This window comes from Primulina eburnea, chromosome 11, assembly GCF_022965805.1.
Source record: "Primulina eburnea isolate SZY01 chromosome 11, ASM2296580v1, whole genome shotgun sequence".
Lineage (NCBI taxonomy): Eukaryota > Viridiplantae > Streptophyta > Magnoliopsida > Lamiales > Gesneriaceae > Primulina > Primulina eburnea.
In genome coordinates, this window is record NC_133111.1 from 3,370,574 (window position 1) to 3,389,375 (window position 18,802).

General features: G+C 32.0%; 3 protein-coding genes and 1 long non-coding RNA gene across 5 annotated transcripts; all 4 read left to right on the forward strand.

The window, feature by feature from the left end:
- Positions 1-6,561: 6,561 nt before the first annotated feature.
- Positions 6,562-11,421, forward strand: LOC140805785 (uncharacterized). Of its 2 annotated transcripts, none has more exons than XR_012112339.1 (6): positions 6,562-6,844; positions 7,212-8,475; positions 9,398-9,464; positions 10,520-10,638; positions 10,961-11,037; positions 11,137-11,421. It is a non-coding gene; the product is annotated as an uncharacterized lncRNA (long non-coding RNA). The 2 variants fall into 2 exon arrangements; XR_012112340.1 differs by having other exon boundaries at positions 10,986-11,037; positions 11,137-11,420.
- A 1,361-nt stretch (positions 11,422-12,782) lies between these two features.
- Positions 12,783-13,579, forward strand: LOC140804637 (17.3 kDa class I heat shock protein-like). The gene has a single exon (XM_073160709.1). It carries the CDS (start codon positions 12,796-12,798, stop codon positions 13,408-13,410), a length of 615 nt encoding a protein of 204 aa, XP_073016810.1. The 5' UTR covers positions 12,783-12,795; the 3' UTR covers positions 13,411-13,579.
- Positions 13,580-16,202: 2,623 nt separating this feature from the next.
- LOC140804608 (17.3 kDa class I heat shock protein-like) lies at positions 16,203-16,997 on the forward strand. The gene has a single exon (XM_073160674.1). It carries the CDS (start codon positions 16,364-16,366, stop codon positions 16,832-16,834), a length of 471 nt encoding a protein of 156 aa, XP_073016775.1. The 5' UTR covers positions 16,203-16,363; the 3' UTR covers positions 16,835-16,997.
- Positions 16,998-17,867: 870 nt separating this feature from the next.
- LOC140805186 (18.2 kDa class I heat shock protein-like) lies at positions 17,868-18,730 on the forward strand. Its single transcript, XM_073161416.1, has one exon. The coding sequence runs from the start codon at positions 18,017-18,019 to the stop codon at positions 18,476-18,478; it is 462 nt and encodes a 153-aa protein (XP_073017517.1). The 5' UTR covers positions 17,868-18,016; the 3' UTR covers positions 18,479-18,730.
- The last annotated feature ends 72 nt before the right edge of the window (positions 18,731-18,802 follow it).

The following is an 18,802-nucleotide window of genomic DNA, read 5'->3' on the forward strand; positions in this document are numbered from 1 at the left end:
CATTATTTTTTTTTTAAAAAGAGTAGGTCTTTTATGAGACAGTCTCACTAATTTTTATCTGTGAGACCGGTCAATCCTACCAATATTCACAATGAAAAGTAATACGCTTAGCATAAAAAGTAATACTTTTTCATGGATGGCTCAAATAAGATATACGTCTCACAAAATACGACCCGTGAGACTATCTCACATAAGTTTTTGTCTTTTGAAAAAATAATTGGGTCGTTGTATCTCAATGTTTTGTATCCCAATATTCTTACCATAGTTAGCACCGAGTCAGTCTCTAATCAGTCTCTATTCCATAGTAGAGATCGATTAGCGATCGATTTAGTTGGTATCAATAACTTTGGTTGCTAATTGTGAGAGATCAATGCCATGAATTAGTCTCTAAATTAGCGACCGCATTCACCTCGTCGATCTTTATAATAAAGATCGATATTTTTTATGGGGTTTCTATTTAGATACCGAATAATTAAAGTCAGTCTCTAATTTTGATACCGATTCATGAGTTGGTCGTTAAATGAGAGACCAATGTCATACTTAGAGAATGAATTTATGAAATCAGTTTCTAAATTAGAGGATAGGTCTCTTGTGAGACGGTCTCACGATTCTTTATATGTGAGACGGGTTAATCCTACCGATATTCATAATAAAAAGTAATACTCTTAGCATAAAAAGTAATATTTTTTCACGGATGACCCAAATAAGATATTCGACCCAAGAGATTGATCCGTGAGATTGTTTCACAATAGTTTTTGTGAAATTAAAGATCGTTTTCCGCCTTCATCTCTCTTGTTATTACACCAATTCAAACAATCACAACACAATTAATATACGTAATGAATCAATATAACCATCCAAATACAGATAGTTGATGAAGATCTAAAAGATAAAAAAATCTATTAGTGTGGGGTTTTAATGTACGTCCAATTCTTTTTAATGGTCAAAGATACCCGAAATTAATAATAAGGGTAATTAATCTTGTTTCCATCAGGATACATATCTGGACAAGTGGCCGTAAATTGGGTGAAAATAACAGTTTCTTAGACATTGTACGTCTTATCAAACTATAATTTGTTGGTTCTATATCCATATTATAACAAAAATTTGAGAAATCGTAAATTCTGTCGTGTCTGCTAATGAACAAACAATTTTGATTTTAATGTCATTAATTAGTGAAGAATATGATAGTAATATTACTTTAATTTGGTGTAATATTTTCAGTAGTATTTCATGCGCACATTTAGAATATATTTTTCCTATGTGAGTAAATTTTATAAAAATAAATGTATTTTAAAATAATCCTTTTGTTTTTTATTTAATTTGATTGAATTTGACGTTATTTATTTATTTATTTTAGATAAGTTTTAATTTCTTTTTATTTTTGTTTCGTGTTTTAAATTTATTTTTGTAAAAGTAATTGGTAAAATATCTAAAGCCTAATGATGATGGGTAAATGGAGCAAACTAAGTGGTAGATTTAACCGAGCCAGATGAGTTTTCTTGGGAACGTGGGAGATTGGGTTGGCCGTTCCCGGACTATGTAATCTTCACGCTTACAGAACAAGGAACGTTAATGGGGCGTCAGATGATTTTCCGGCGTATTTAATCCGACGATCAATTCAGTCAAGTGTTTTTTTTGCAGAAAAATGCGATATAAAGAATGTAAATCGAGTATTTGTGGGAAACAGTAAGTGAATTGAATGCTTCATAATCAATAAAAACAAGAGTATATATAGAGACACAAGTGATTGATGACTCTGCTTTAGATGTCCGACCTCTCTTGAAAACGTGATGGCTGCGCATGCCCTATTTTTTTTACACTGTCACAACTGACACCACATACTACCTCTATTACCGTCACATTAACCTTGCGTGTACTGAATAATATATCAATGATTTCACAGCACGACTTCTCATACATGTGGGCCCAAGATTGGCCTTTGTCCCGGAATGCTCGGGCAATGATCGTTATGCTAGGCTATGAATAAAACCACTGATCTCTCTAAGTTTTATTATACTGTCTTGACTAAGCTGAGAGTCCGGGCTCATTCAAAAGTAGGTCGGTCTGATTCTCAAATCTTGTTTTTGTAATTCCGGGGATGAGACCCTAATTGGCTCTCGTACCAGCTAGAGCTATGGGATGACCCGAACACTTTGAGGTTGGATACTCGAACATTCGACTTATGGACGTGGCGTGTCATTAATCTTTGATTAAAGGGGCCTAAAGCAAGTAACGAGCGCAATCTGCCAGTCTGCCATCCAATATAATACCTCTCATTAAATTGAAAGGTGGCCCGACATTCCAATATTGACAAGAGCAAGGTTTTATTGACTGGGAAAAAAAACATCATGGTAGGGGACCTTTAGGACGACATTGTTCCTCAAATTTTCTTCTTTTTTTAAAATTTAATTTCACATAATTATTCGAGATCTAGTATCACATAACACACGCATATACTGAGATTTTTGAAAACTTTACTTTAAAAATGTTTTTTCAAATGGAAGATTTGCATTATTACACGTACAGATTCTATTTTTACCTGCACCCTGCCCGGAACAATGAATAATATTATTATTTATGATGTACCATAGAAAGATTAATGTATTCACATGGGAGGCAAGTAATGCCTTGAATGCTTTTGAAACATGTACTCCCAGCTACTCAGCATGATGCATAAGTTGTTCCACAAATTGTGCTATCACGCCAACAATTTCCCCCGTGCAATTTCCAGCTATATATATAAACTAATTAATTTAATTTTTTTTTTTTACTTAATGACTCTACCATGTTCGATGGAATCAATCGAGTATAAGTAGTAGAATCCTAGCTAGCATTTACAAATTACTGTAATGATACGGACGAGTTACTATCGACAAAAAAAAAAATTAATTATATAATGAAATGATCGAACAATTATCTTATACAATAATAATCGAGAGTTGTAACATATAGAGTCACTCCTAGTCAAGTCATGTCACGAGAACATTATTGACATTGTGTTAGGGAACCTACTTTGGCAGGTTTAATAAAAGTTTAAAGCGAAAATAATCGTGCAAAGTTTTCAATGCAAGACAACATCTCGGGATCCCTATGTTGTCGGAACAGTGAAACAAATTTATATGAAATCATTTTTTGTTTTTTACATTGTATGAGATTGTTAAATAATATAGCTGGAAATATTATCTACCCACCCTCCCTCACCTAGCAATTAATAATTCCTCCATATAATAAAATCAATAATTCTTAGATGAATTCCGCACGTACATTAATAATGGTTTTTGATAAATAGAATAGATATCTTGTGAGACAGTTTCATATATTTTTATTCGTTATATAGATCAATAATAACCACATTTACAATAAAAAGTAATACTTATGATATAAAAAATAATATTTTTTCATGGATAACTTAAATAGAATATATATGTCTCACAAAATTGACCCAGAAGATCGTTTCAAAAGTTTTTGTGCACTAAAAAATATATTAATGAGATTGTTTTCACTAGTGAAACATGAATGGACCACTCAGTGTAGTGCATGCAGGCTTAGTATGATACTGAGTAGGCACCCACTGCACATTAACTCCAAAATTAAACACGCAAATATAATAAAATTATTGTGAAATAAAAAGTAGAATTTGTTTTTATCTCGTACAGATTTAGATACGAGGGTTTTTGGAAATCAAATTTGAAGTACATTTGTCTCTTCTTTATTGTGCATGAATATATATGATCCCCACACTGCGATTGTTGCCCATATGGTAGAGCATTTCTTGGAAGAAGCTGTCGTACGTCATTTGCATGCTTGTTTTTGGCCTCTTTATTTCATATGAATTCTCATTGATTCAATGCCATCTTCCACTAACACTTCAACGAAATTGCTTTTCTTTTATTGTTATGGTCAATGAGGTGATCAGCATTCGGGTAATTGAACCGAAGGCTAATCGAACCGAACCAAACCAAACTGAATTATGTAACTATAAACCGACTAGACTTCATGACAGAATCATAATTGTAGAAGTACTCATTAAAATTAAATAGGAAGTATTCCCGACAGAGAACCATGTACGTGTAAACCGACAGACTTCATGGGTTTTGTCCGTATGGAATGAACCAAGAATTTAATTTAATTTTTTCATAAAACACAAATTATTTTGTCACAAATATACGTACGACCAAGAAATTACATTTACTTACACGTCGCAGATTTCAATAGTAAAGTATATATTTTTGTGCAGGATCTGGGATCTGCTGTTTTTAGAGTTTTGAAACTTCTTTTGTCCAAAAAACAAAAGAAAAAAAGGACCACATGCGTTGGGTAATAGATGTAATTTGGTGTGTGTCTCCGCAATCGCTGCCATGTCTCACAGTGGAGATGATGGAGTTGCACTTGCGGCTTTTCTTCATTTCTCGTATATACTTTTTGAACTGGTAGAAGACTAGCTAGGTTTTGCATGTTTAGCTTCAAGCTCCAATCATTATATCTACATCGGAAGCTCAAATGATTGTTTAGCTGCCGATTGTGATTTCACCACTCAATTTTTGAATAAGATATTTTATTTAAATCACTCATTTCAAAATTATTATTTTTTACTGTAAATATGAGTTTATCTCACGAGTAAAGATATATGAGACCGTCTCACAAAAAACCTACTGAAATAAAAATGATGTCGTGTAAAAGATGAAATTTCAAATATATTTATAAACTTTACCATTATATATATAATATCATGTACATTTAGGTTTCCCTAGCCCGACTGTATTGATTTTGAATGAGTTGATAAAGTTAGAATCTTAATATCTCATCATCGTCCTCATCTTCTTGTTTGAGTAATTTATTTGAACTAATAAAAGATACTTATTTTTAATTTGATAAAATAATACTAAACAATTAACACGAAATTATTTTCAATTTAGAAGAGTTGTTTGATTGAAAAAGGCACCACAACAAAAACGGCATACGACAACGATAGTCTTTTTAAAACTATTGTAACTGAGTGTGTTGTTGAAATTCCGTTCAACGACAACGGTTTTTATCCGTTGTGGTAGGTAGAAAAAGAACCGTCGCTGAAATTAACGACGGTACGCAATCAAGACCATATTACAAGATACCTATTTTTTATGTTAAGAGTATTATTTTTTATTGTGAATATCGGTAGGATTGACCCGTTTCACAGATAAAGATTCGTGAGACCATCTCACAAGATACCTATCCTTAATATTAAGAGATGACACTTAACCCAACATAAAAGTTTTACTTCACACAATTTACGATTTTGAGACATATTTTTTTATAACTTGAAAGTTTATGCATTTATTATTAAAATTTGTATGTTTATATGTTATTTAACTTATTAATCAACTCAACATAATTAAAATTATACTAAGGCTGCGTTTGGTTTGGAGGATAAAATAAACTAATGATTAGTAAATAAATGATAAAGAAAATGATTGTTGTAGGAATGTAATATATGGTGTTATGTTTGGTAGGATTTTTAAGTGTGAGATAATTTTAGATTTTTTGACTAAAGGACAAAATTGTCCTTTCTTTTTTTTTTCTTCTTCCACTCCGGCGGCTGTCTGGCGACGACATAGGTCCGGCGGCTGCGGCTGTCGGTGGCGGTCCAACGGACGACGGCGGATGGCTGGCGGCGGCGGTTCGACGGACGACGGCGGTCTGGCGGAGGCGGGGCGGCGGTGGTCGGTGGTCGGTGGCGGCGGTCATGGCGGGAAGTGATGGTGAGTTTGGATATAAGATAAGGGTAAAATTGGAAAATATGAATGATTAAGAGTTGGATAAATAATCCTAGGGAGTGAGGAGATATTATTTTAACCCACCTAATATAACCTAATCATTCATAGGAGGTATTGACTTGGTTAAATAATCACGCGAACCAAACGAATGATAAGGTGGGTTAAAAAAAATAAACTCACCTTATCAATCAAACCAAACACTCCCTAAAAACAAAAAACAGTTTTCACGCTTCTCTTGACGGGAACCCGTTAAAAAAATAAACTGGGCCAGTAGATTGGGCCGACAAGTACTTTTTTCAATCGAACCGCAGTCCAATTTGGTAGAATTGGGTCTTTAGTTTTCATGTTAAGGAACATATGAAAATATCAGAATAAATATATACTTCTATATTATTATTATATTATTAAGTGAAAGGACCTCATAGTAACTACCTAGAGAGGACACCAACTTTTTTTCCCACTTTTACCCTCATATGATACTAATATTACACTTTTGTTTTTTGTTTTTTTTTTATTTCAACACACACTTTTATTTTTATTTTTTTTATTTCAACCATTAAATATAAATTTAGTCCCTCCAAAATTTGTCAAATTTCACTTTAGTACATCGATAATAATAAAAAAAATTGTAAACACACGCAACGCGTGTGCATAGTAACTAGTATATATTAAGTTTTCTTCCAAAAACTTGTTTATTTATATTTTATTATTATATCTTTTACTATTTATTAAAGTTAAATCCCATATAAAAACTGTATGGTGTCTTGGTCTGTTTTATGAACTTCCTATATTACCCTTCCCTCACACCACGTTCTTAGGATTCCCACCTCTTCTCCACTCCCAAACCCAATTGCCGCACAAAATCAAAACATCATACCCTCTTCTTTCTCTACCGAACCAAGAACCGCACAAAATAAAAAAATGATTTCCAGTTTCTTCTTTTATCAATTCCTGATAAAATATCTTCCCCAAACCATCTCCCTACAAAAAATCTAATCGGAGTTTTCAGAACCGTCACAGTCAATTATATGAAATTCAATGGCGGATCCACGAAGAGGAAATTGTGTTTGATGTGAAGATTTACACGGGTTTGATTCGCGATTATAGTGTATTTTATATATATATATTTTTTCCCTTTCAAAATTTTCCCTTCTTCCCCTTAATCGACTCTACATCTGTTTGTGTGCTTTTTGATTCGGTAACTGTGACGGTTAAAACTTATTCAAAAATGACTACAGATTTCAAGAATATAAACAAATTTTTATTAAAAAGTGTGAAAAATTAATTATTAATTTTATTTTGTGTATGTTAAATGATTGCAATCATAGGAAACGAATGGGGTATTATATTGACAAAATTACGTGAACAAATACTTAAATGGAAGGTCCGTACACCGAATAATTCTCGTGAATGCAGCAATCATAGGAAACGAATATATTTGATTGAATTTATTAGATTTTGCAGCAATCTAGTGTCGAAGTCAAGTATATAATAGTCAATGACTGATGGAAATGTTGTTTGGTGATACCATTCTATTGAAATTGCTTAAATCTGGAGACATTGCTGGTGGAAGAGACGCCAGGGGTCAAGCCTAAGAAGCCAACTGCTGGTATGACAATAATTGTCTTTAGCTTCATTTACAATTTTTAATGAACTAAAATTTCCGTCCAGCAATATTTGATGAACTATTCTATGTCAAATTCCGTGAGGTCTATAGCTCCAAGTATCTTTAACTTTTGTTGTATTTGGTTCTGTAAACAACTGTATTGCATGTTTTCTCACTGCAGCCGTAGAAGATAGAACCTTATTTGGAAGGTCTTTTTCATGCATATATGGTCGTTGTCTCTGTTTCATTTTGTTAAATATTTTTAAATACTGTTTGGTTCCTAAGATGAGACGACCCACCCGTGCTTCTAGGCTTTTTTGTTGGAAAGTGAGGCTTTGTTGTATATAATTTTATTTCTAGATTTATTAGTAGAAAGTCGGTACCTTAAAATTTTATGGTGCTCATAGAGATTTTTTTTATAAAATAAGTTCATAGAGATTTTTTAAAATATAAATAAATTACAAAATAATTCTTCATTCTCTTCGTTACAATAAGAAAAAGAATCTTAATTTTCTGCACTACAAAGTGTCGTCTGGGGTTCATTTCTTCAACTATTTATCATGTATGATTTGGGTTTTTTGATACTACGGAATTAGATCAATCGAGCTAGCATATCTTTTAAGCGCCAGAAATCTTTTGTAAATTTTTTACCAACCGGCAACCACTGTCAGAGAGTTTATAAATAGTTATAAATTTTATACACACTTTCGTTTAACTGTAGCCGTGAGTTTAGCGAAATAGCATTTTAATCAACGTATTATTTATATGAAATTTCACTGCAACGAGTGTCTTAGAAAAATTTCTGCAGCAATTTTTCTTAGATAACTCGGCTGATATATGGTTATGCTCATTGAAGGCCAATGGGGTTCTATAGAATCATTTTATTTATGGTGAATGATATTATGTTGGGGGAAAGAGTGGTTAACTAAGCGCACAGACCAATGTAATTTGGTGAGTATCTTTTCACTTTATTTTTTGATCTCATTTAGTTCTAAATTGAATAATTTATATTCAATTTCAAAAGTTTTATTGTGATTAAATTTGTTTAACTTATGAGTTTTAATGCAGATGGTTCCTCAAACAGATAATTTGTGGTCTGCTTAAATTTTATCAGTAAGGGTGACACTCAGTTTGATAATTGAGATTGGTTTTACATCCATTTCATTGTATTCTTATTTTCAAATCTAATTTTATGCTCGATGAATAACACATTTCTTTTTTTCCCACATCCTTTTTTCGGGTATTGTAAAGATATTTTGAAGTTTGATGTCATTGTAATTTATAATTATCAAGTTTTATTTGCACCATTAGTCATTGTCCTTAAATGTTTTATACAATCTGCAGAAATAGTCTATTTTAATAATTGTTAGTGTATTTGTCAATTTCAATTGAATGTTATCAAATTCTATTTTTTTATTCCATTTGTATTGTGTTGAGTTAGATTTTATAGTTTTCAAGTATCACAGACTGAATTTATAATTTTTAGTTTTAAGGGTCAAGGATTTAAACTACATCGACATCGACAGTGAATTGATTGTTGTTATTCAAAAAATTGAAAATGTGATAATTGAAATACTTTAAATATGATTTCTAAATTTTTTTCGTTAGTCTAAGCTAGAGAGATTTTGTTCTATTGCCAACATAAATGTTCTACTTCAAATGTTGTAGATCAACTGAATCCGACATACATTGACAATTTAATTATTATTCTGTCACTTGAACTTGAAGAAACAAATGTACATTGTTTTTATATTTTGCTATGAGAAATGTTGATTTCAAATTGGATGGTAGGATTTTATATCGCCTCATGTTGAGTTGTTTGTCTATACGAGATAATCGAGTGTTGTGGTTTTGTATAAATGTACTTGGAATTCTTTAGGTGCTGGAAAATTTAAACTTCTTTAATTTCATTATGATCATTCGTTTGTCTCGAAATACAATTTTCCTTAGGTCCTTTGTCATATGACTCCATTATGAAACTAACAAATTTTATAATTTTATTTATAATATCTAAGTTCTAATGATTTTATTGTAGAAGTAAGAGTAAGTGAAAGAGTTATCAACACTGCAGCTCAATAAATTGAATTATGTATTCATATCAGGTTTGCATATTACTGAGCAATCTCATTATTAAATTCTCCTTCATGTACTGATGATTTTACTATTATCTTTCTTTGTCAATACATATTAAATTACACAATAACACGTAAATTATTTTGGATTTTTATATGGAATATTTTTTCATTCATTGGTGAAGCTGAAAGAGATCAACTTCAGATTTTATTATGAGTTCTTTCGTTATAAAATAGTATCATAAAATCCTCATTATTTAATTTTATCCCTATGAAATAGTGATCATAATGTCATATGATATTTTTTTTACATGATATAAAAAAAACTACTATTACATCTTTTATATCTTTTACTATTTATTAAAGTTGGGCATGCTAGAATAACTAAACGGTGTCTTGGTGAAATACTTCACTCATTCAACGATCTTTTTACAAAAGTTTGATTTTTATCTCTTTCTCTTTTTAGTAATGTTTTTACCCCTTATGAGTGTTTTCCAATTTTTTTTTATCGTTCGAATTATAGAATCTCTAAAATATGACACACATTTTGAATGTTAGTTTCAGTTTCCCTTTTATGAATGTTTTCAAATATTTAATTGTAGATCAAGTTTTTAAATTTTGTCCAACTCTTTATTCTCTCAGGTTTTTTTCATCTTCATTATTCGGTGTTCTTAGATTCATTTGTGATAAGTGCTGTCAATTTACTCTCATCTAATTATCAGCATTTCACGACGCTCACAACTTGGAACTGTCTTAGGAGACGTCACCTTTCATATGCGTTCAGAAGTGAACCAGACCTCGAGACCATTTTTTAATATTTGGACTCGAATTTTGTACCATTTATAATGATTCTGCTTTGGATATGTCTTTTACATCTTTTTAAAAACAAAACTTTAAACTTTTATCTTTTGCTTCTCTAACTGTTTCTCTACTACAATTTCTCTACAACTTGCAATAAATTTATCATATTTTGTTTCAGATTTTTGAAATTTCTTTAAATAGTTTTGGCAATGGTTTCTTCATTCAGTATGTTAGCTTATGCTTTAGGTTGATTTTGATGTAATGAGAATATATTTGTCTTGCAGATATCTAAATATTGAAACATGAAAGCCATGAGTTCGGGAGAACATAGATCAGACAACAATGTCAATAACATGTTTTCTATCCAAAATGACGTTGCAAATCAACAACAAAGTCTCCACATGTATGCTATTTTTTTCATTCAAAATCTCAAGAAAACATTTTAATACTATTTAGCTTAATAAGAATTAATAATATCTCTATCCCTGTTTTCTAACCATGTTTTTATCTCTATCCATGTTTATTTATTTCTCATCCTATAACTTATCACGTCTCTCAAATAACCATTTTTGGCATGGATATTACAATTTCTATACTTATTTAATCATTTTTAAAAAGTACTTGGTTAGTGTCTAATGGATAAACATATTATTTATGATTTCATTTTTGTTGGTTTAAGTTCAATTTTTTTGTTGGTTTTGACTTTGTGCTTTTTTTCTCAAAAGCTGAAGGATACTGGTTTATTTGTAGAAATGACATACTCAATTCAATGGATTAGATCTACTCGCCCAATCTTCATCTGGTTTGTTTTTAACAATGAATAAATTTATGATCTATAATTTATTATGTTGCTTTATATTAATAATCATATCAAATTCGTTTGTTTGTTTTTATATTGCAGGTGATAATGTATTTATTACGAGCTTCACGGTCATATGATATAATCTCTCGCATATTGTCAATGTATTCACTAAATCATTAACTTAAGTCTTCTTAAATATTGTTTTATATAATCTTTACAGACAAATTTACATTTTGGTTGGTAGATTAAACTAAAATGTTTCAAGATCTAGCAAAGTTTCGATCTCAAAATCCGAACTTTTATCTGACACATTTGCATCTTTACTGATTTGACATATTTGAATTTTTCATGCATATGTATTTAAACCTGACGATTCATACATAAAAAACGCGGATGATGGAGGCATGAATCCAACCAATAGTCTCCATAAATAGCCAACGCGCAGGTTTTTAAAAGTCTTAGTATTACCTTAATAAAGTTGACCTTAGCATGGATTTACAAACTTATTATTTCCATTGTTATCTACTTAAATTGTTGATTTCTATTTCAACTTAAGCAAAACATAATACGTGTCTTCCGGAAATTATTTAATTCTACCCCTATTGAAATAATTTGTATTGTTCATCTTTGTGAATTAATATACTTACAATATTTTGGTTTTTTTGGCAAACAAAAGGAGTTTGTCAATTTCTACTTTATTTTCCATATATTTAGCAAAATCCTTGCAGTAGTTTACATTTTGTTATGTCATGTCAAATTTTTATATCACGCTTTAATAGATTGCTCTATTTCTTTTGTATATATATGTTGTACTTTGTATGATTCGATAAAATGAATTTTTATTAATACGCTAGAACATAAAGTGTTTAACTTATGCATACAATGCCTAAAGATAAATACAGTTTTAATTGTTTTTGTTCAATTACTAAGCTGAATTTAAGAGACAAATTTGAAGTTTTTATATTCAATAGATTTTAGATCGATGATGTTATGATAATTTTTGGAAAATCATTTGATTATTAGTTTACTTTTTTATATTATCATTATTTCACATGAGATGATATTGCGGCTTCAAAAGAATATTATTTTTTTATGATTAAAACATACATCAAGTACAAAATATTTTGGTGTCATGTTGTTGTAATATCATGTATGTTTAATATATTAGCTCAATATATTCATGACACTCGCAACGCGTGTGCCTCAGTGGCTAGTATTAATAAAGTATCAATGTGTTGAATTACGTGTACAGATGGATCTCCTCCTTTCCCAGCGTTCATATATAATTGTGACATCGAGGTTTGGCGAGAGAGATCACATCTGAATGAAACTCTATCGATAATTTATTAATAATCGAAACAAAACAAAAAGTGCAGTAGAATTTGCCAAACCCTGAATAAGGTATATGTTTCACAAAATACGATCCGTGAGACCGTATCACACAAATTTTTGCCAATACTAATAATGTCTTGTAAGATTTTCTAAAAAAAAATGAGTGTCTTTACAGCTTAACTTATAAGTTGCTTAAAATATCTGATAACATGTTCAAGTACTTTATGAAAGTTTTTGCAATACATACATATATATTATATATAAGCTTAATACAATTTTAAATTATACACTCCACTTTGGGCTCGAAGAAATGGGCCACAACGTAGTAGGCTCATCCTTCAGTGAAGAAGCCCAATCCCACGAAAGGAACGTCCTAGAAGCTTAACGAAAGAACTAGCATATCCTCGAAATGCTAGAGGAGAATTAATGGCGGTCTTTCACGAATGTGCTAGAATCGTCTTCTTCGTATTTATATACCTGCGATTCGTCGAATCCATAAACATAACGAAAGAGATTTATAATTTCAGGCTTGTGTATAATCTTCATAATCTACGTTCGATCGAGCAAACAATGTCTTTGATTCCGACTTTATTTGGCAACCGTAGGAGCAACATTTGCGACCCATTTTCAGTGGACATCTGGGATCCATTTCAAGGTTTCCCTTTCTCAGGTCAATCAAACAATGCACGTGGTGAGGTCTCTGCGTTCGCCGGTGCCCGCGTCGACTGGAAAGAGACGCCGGAAGCTCACGTGTTCAAGGCGGATCTTCCGGGCTTGAATAAGGAGGAGGTGAAAGTTGAGGTGGAAGAAGGTGGGGTTCTTAAGATAAGCGGCGAGAGAAGCAGAGAGAAGGAGGAGAAGAACGATAAGTGGCACCGTGTGGAGAGGAGCAGTGGCAAGTTCCTCCGCCGGTTCAGGCTTCCGGAGGGTGCGAAGGTAGAAGCAATAAAGGCGGCGATGGAGAACGGAGTGCTGACTGTCACCGTGCCCAAGGAAGAAATCAAGAAACCGCAAGTCAAGGCCATTGACATCTCCGGTTAAGGGATCGATTACCCGTGATATATTTGTGACCATGCTGTTCAAGTTTTACTTTCTAGTTTCACCGAATGTTCAGTAATTCTCTTTTTTTTTTTTTTTGTTTTAGAGATGCTTAAATAAATTTTGTATTTAAATAAGAATTTTTATTGAAGTTAAATTTTTGTGCAAATATCATATAAAGAACCCGCGAAATGGGCTTGGTTACGTTTTTTTAAAACCCCGAAAAGCGACGCATTAAGACTATTTATGTCCACGAGATCACGCGAAAAAGCATGGCGAACAGTCAAGACAAAATATCTTCTATTTTTATGTTTAAAACGCTAGACTTCCGTGGAACGTACGTTTTTTCTTTTGTTCTATGAATATAATTTTTATTTCATACAGGAAAAATCATTTTTTTAATAATGTTTTTGTCTTAAACGTATTATTCATTAAGGTAGTATGAACAAAATCGAGCTTCTGACATAGAGGAGGCCATGGTTAAATTAATAATCCAATTTGTCTATGGCGTGAACGGCATAATTAGTGCGATTCTAAGCAGTTGATTAAAGTAGTTAATCGTGGCAGATTAAGAAGCTGCATAAAACAAATATTTAAAATGATGTTTATAAAATATGAGATTCTCAGCGTTCGCCATGTATCCCACTGCGTTTCATGTAACATTATTTATTCACGGCATTACTAGAAATAATGAACACAAGAGACGTTTTTTTTTTTAAAAAAAATGTTTAATAAAGTGACTTTTGACGGTGTCAGTTAAGTTAAAATGTAATATTTAAATTGGTACAAAAAGTATTTAATTAGAGCTTACAAATACATGATTTTATCTCTTAAATATTCATATCTAATTATTTGGGGATGTTAAAATATAATTTGAAGTTAATTTTGAGTGATATTGATTGTTGGGTGCAATAATTGTCCATATTTGGTACAGCGATCGAACCGTTGTGTTGGAGCTACTGTGCGGTTTAAAAGATTTGAGCTGCACCATTACCACTAGCTGTAACTTTTGGTAAAGCGGCAAGTGTTCGGTCCTACACTGATGATAACATTCGTGAAGTAAAAATATGATACCTAAATTAATACAAATAATACATAATTCGAGTCCACATATACTTGATTTTACACTTTAAATACTCAAATTCGATTATTTGATGATGTCAAAATATATAGTTTGAAGTTAGTATTGAGTGTCTTTTGATGATGAGATTTGTGAATTAAAAATGTGATATTTAAATTGGTACAAACAGTACCTAATTCGATTCTACATATATTTGATCTTACCCTTTTAAAACTCAATTTCGATTATTTTGAGATATAAAAAAATATAGTTTCAAGTAATATTGAGTGACTTTTGATGTGCATTTGTGAAGCTAAAATGTGATTTCTAACGTAGCACAAAAAATATCTAATTCGAGTATTTCAATACTTTATTTTACTCTCTAAATAATAAATATAAATTAATTTTTATGTCAATATATGTAGTTCGAAGGTAATATTGAGTGTTTTTTGATGATGATATTCGTGAAGTAAAAATATGATACTTAAATTAATACAAAAAATACATAATTCGAGTCCAGAAATACATAATTTTATCATTCAAAAACTCAAGTTTGGTTATTTGATTATGTAAAAAATATAGTTTGAAGTTAATATTTTCAATAGTGTCATTCGTGAAATAAAAATGTGATACATAAATTATTACAAAGAAAACCTAGTTCGAGTTACAAATAGTTGATTTTCTCCTGTAAATACTCATATCTGATTATTTGGAGACGTCATATTATGTATTATTTATTTAAATAATAAAAGGACAAAATTGTAAATTTGAGTTTTTAGGGAGATAAAAGTAAAAATATAGTATTGTGAGGTACTGATTCTGAAAAATTCTGGTTATGTAATAAATCTTAATTCAAACATTGACAGAGTCATTTTTTTTTTAAATTTACCTTTTTTTAATATATTGTATTGATTTTTATTAGTAACAGTTCTATTCAACCAATATGTCGAATACAATGATAAATAATTAAATTTGACAGTTGGATTGTTATCTTGTTTTAAGCAAAAACTTGTGTGAGATGGTCTCACATAAGACTCACTCTTTGTTTGAATATGATCTTAAATGGTATACAAAATTTGATATAAGAATTAAATTTATTTATTATATGAATGATTTTAAGTTATTATTTAAACACCCATACTTAATAATCTTAATACTTCGTACATTGCACGAATGAGATATTAATATGAAAAATAATAAAGAATGATTAATAATCCCATTTTATATCACAAATATGAACTATCGGAACAAACCAAATTATTGATATAATTATTATATCAATAATTTTAAGTTATTATTTAAACACTCATACTTTCAAATACTCCAATTATCATCATTTCATCTCACAAATTAATGGTTAGAAAATATAATCTTTATAAAACTATAATAAACTAATTAGTGATTTGTTAAACAGAAACATTAATCTAATAATATACTTGAAATAATACAAAAATGAGAAAATCGTAAATTTTGTATCCAAATTTATATTTTGTTATAAGACGTAAAAATCGTTTTAAGCCGTATAAAAATAAATTCTTATAATAATAATAATAATAATAATAATAATAATATCTTTATAATATTTATAAGGTATATTTATTTTAATTCTACACTCAACTTTGGGCTCGAAGAAATGGGCCACGACATAGTAGCTCATTGTTCATGGAAGAAGCCCAATAACCCACGAAAGGAACGTCCCAGAAACTTAACGAAAGAACCAGCATATCCTCGCAATGTTCAGAGGATAATTAATGGCGGTCTTTCACGAATGTGCTAGAATCGTCTTCTTCGTATTTATATACTTGCGATTCGTCGAATCAATCCACATCACGAAAAGATTTTCATAATTGCAGGCTTGTGTACGATCTTCATAATCTACGTTCGATCGAGCAAATAATGTCTTTGATTCCGACTTTATTTGGCAACCGTAGGAGCAACATTTGCGACCCATTTTCAATGGACATCTGGGATCCCTTTCAAGGTTTCCCTTTCTCAGGTCAATCAAACAATGCACGTGGTGAGGTCTCTGCGTTCGCCGGTGCCCGCGTCGACTGGAAAGAGACACCGGAAGCTCACGTGTTCAAGGCGGATCTTCCGGGCTTGAATAAGGAGGAGGTGAAAGTTGAGGTGGAAGAAGGTGGGGTTCTCAAGATCAGCGGCGAGAGAAGCAGAGAGAAGGAGGAGAAGAACGATAAGTGGCACCGTGTGGAGAGGAGCAGTGGCAAGTTCCTCCGCCGGTTCAGGCTTCCGGAGGGTGCGAAGGTAGAAGGAATAAAGGCGGCGATGGAGAACGGAGTGCTGACTGTCACCGTGCCCAAGGAAGAAATCAAGAAACCGCAAGTCAAGGCCATTGACATCTCCGGTTAAGGGATCAATGGCCCGTGATTTATTTGTGACCATGCTGTTCGACTTTTACTTTCTAGTTTCACCGAATGTTCAGTAATTGTCTCTTTTTTTTTTTTGTTTTATGAATGCTTAAATAAATTTTGTATTTAAATAAGAATTTTTATTGAAGTTACATTTTATAATATCTAAATTTTTGTGCAAATATCATAGGCAAAAATTTGTGTGAGACGGTCTTACGGGTAGTATATGTAAGACGAATATCTTATTTGGATCACTCTTGAAAAAGTATTATTTTTTATGTTAAGACTATTACTTTTTATTTTGAATATGGAATGGTTTGATTCATTCCACAGATTATGATTCGTGAGATGGTCTTACATGAGATCTACTCGATATCTTATAGAGAACACGGGAAATTGGCTTGGTTACTTTCTTTTTAAAAACCCGAAAAGCGAGACATTAAGACTACCTATGTCTCAAAAAAAAAAAAAAAAAGACTACTTATGTACATGAGATCGCACTGAAAAACATACCAAAGTTGAGTCACGTAGGGTGATAGTTGAGACAAAATAAGTTTAAAGCGCTCGACTTCTGACGAAAGTACGTCTTTTATCTTGTTATATGAATATAATTTTTATTTCATACTGGAAAAATCATTTTTTTAATAATGTTTTGTCTTAAATGTATTATTCATTAAGATAGTATGAACAAAACCGAGCTTCTGACCAAATTTGGCCGATGTTAAGAAACAATGTCGTATATTTTGAAGTATTTTTAAAACATTTTTTTCATAAAATTCGGACATCACAACCAAGTTTCTCAATTAATTTATTAAACTGTTTTTTTGTCAAAAGCCGAAAGGCGAAAAATTAACTTCAAATATTATTGGTATTGTATAATTTGAGCTGTAGAATGAATATTGACTTATTTCAGCTTTGGGCTCGAAATAATGGGCCACAACATATTAGCTCATCATTCGTTGAAGAAGCCCAATAACCCACGAAAGGAAAGTCCTAGAAGCATAACGAAAGAACCAGCATATGCGCGAAATGTTAAGAGGAGAATTAATGGCGGTCTTTCACGAATGTGCTAGAATCGGCTTCTTCCTATTTATATACCTGCGATTCGTCAAAACCATCCACGTAACGTAAAGAGTTTCATAATTGCAGGCTTGTGTATAATCTGCGTTCGATCGAGCAAAAAATGTCTTTGATTCCGACTTTATTTGGCAACCGTAGGAGCAACATTTGCGGCCCATTTTCAATGGACATCTGGGATCCCTTTCAAGGTTTCCCTTTCTCAGGTCAATTGAACAATGCACGAGGTGAGGTCTCTGCGTTTGTCGGTGCCCGCGTCGACTGGAAAGAGACTCCGGAAGCTCACGTGTTCAAGGCGGATCTTCCGGGCTTGAATAAGGAGGAGGTGAAAGTTGAGGTGGAAGAAGGTGGGGTTCTTAAGATCAGCGGCGAGAGAAGCAGAGAGAAGGAGGAGAAGAACGATAAGTGGCACCGTGTGGAGAGGAGCAGTGGCAAGTTCCTCCGCCGGTTCAGGCTTCCGGAGGGTGCGAAGGTAGAAGGAATAAAGGCGGCGATGGAGAACGGAGTGCTGACTGTCACAGTGCCCAAGGAAGAAATCATGACAAAAACTAGACACTCAAAAATGTAACTCATCTGCTGGATTTTTACATGTGCTCCAGAAACCTAGTCACACAATTGGTTAGGTCATTTGGTCCGGTAAATATTGCTCCAAATGGTAAAATCGCTCGTACGTTGATCTGGTTAATATTTTGTATATAAATAGTGGTTTTATCCCTTCAGTGCATAATAAATGAGTTGAGAGATATATCGAGTGATATATTATTATTCTATAGATTTTAAAATTATTACTCAAAGCGAAGGCCTTTGGTTAAATTAATAATCCAGTTTGTCTGGCGTGAACGGCATAATTAGTGCGATTCTAAGCACTGATTTTACATTAATAATGAAAGAA

Excerpts from the sequence above, each read along its gene's own strand:
- LOC140804637 (XM_073160709.1), top strand. The coding sequence starts at position 12,796 with ATGGCGGTCTTTCACGAATGTGCTAGAATCGTCTTCTTCGTATTTATA.
- LOC140804608 (XM_073160674.1), top strand. The coding sequence starts at position 16,364 with ATGTCTTTGATTCCGACTTTATTTGGCAACCGTAGGAGCAACATTTGC.
- LOC140805186 (XM_073161416.1), top strand. The coding sequence starts at position 18,017 with ATGTCTTTGATTCCGACTTTATTTGGCAACCGTAGGAGCAACATTTGC.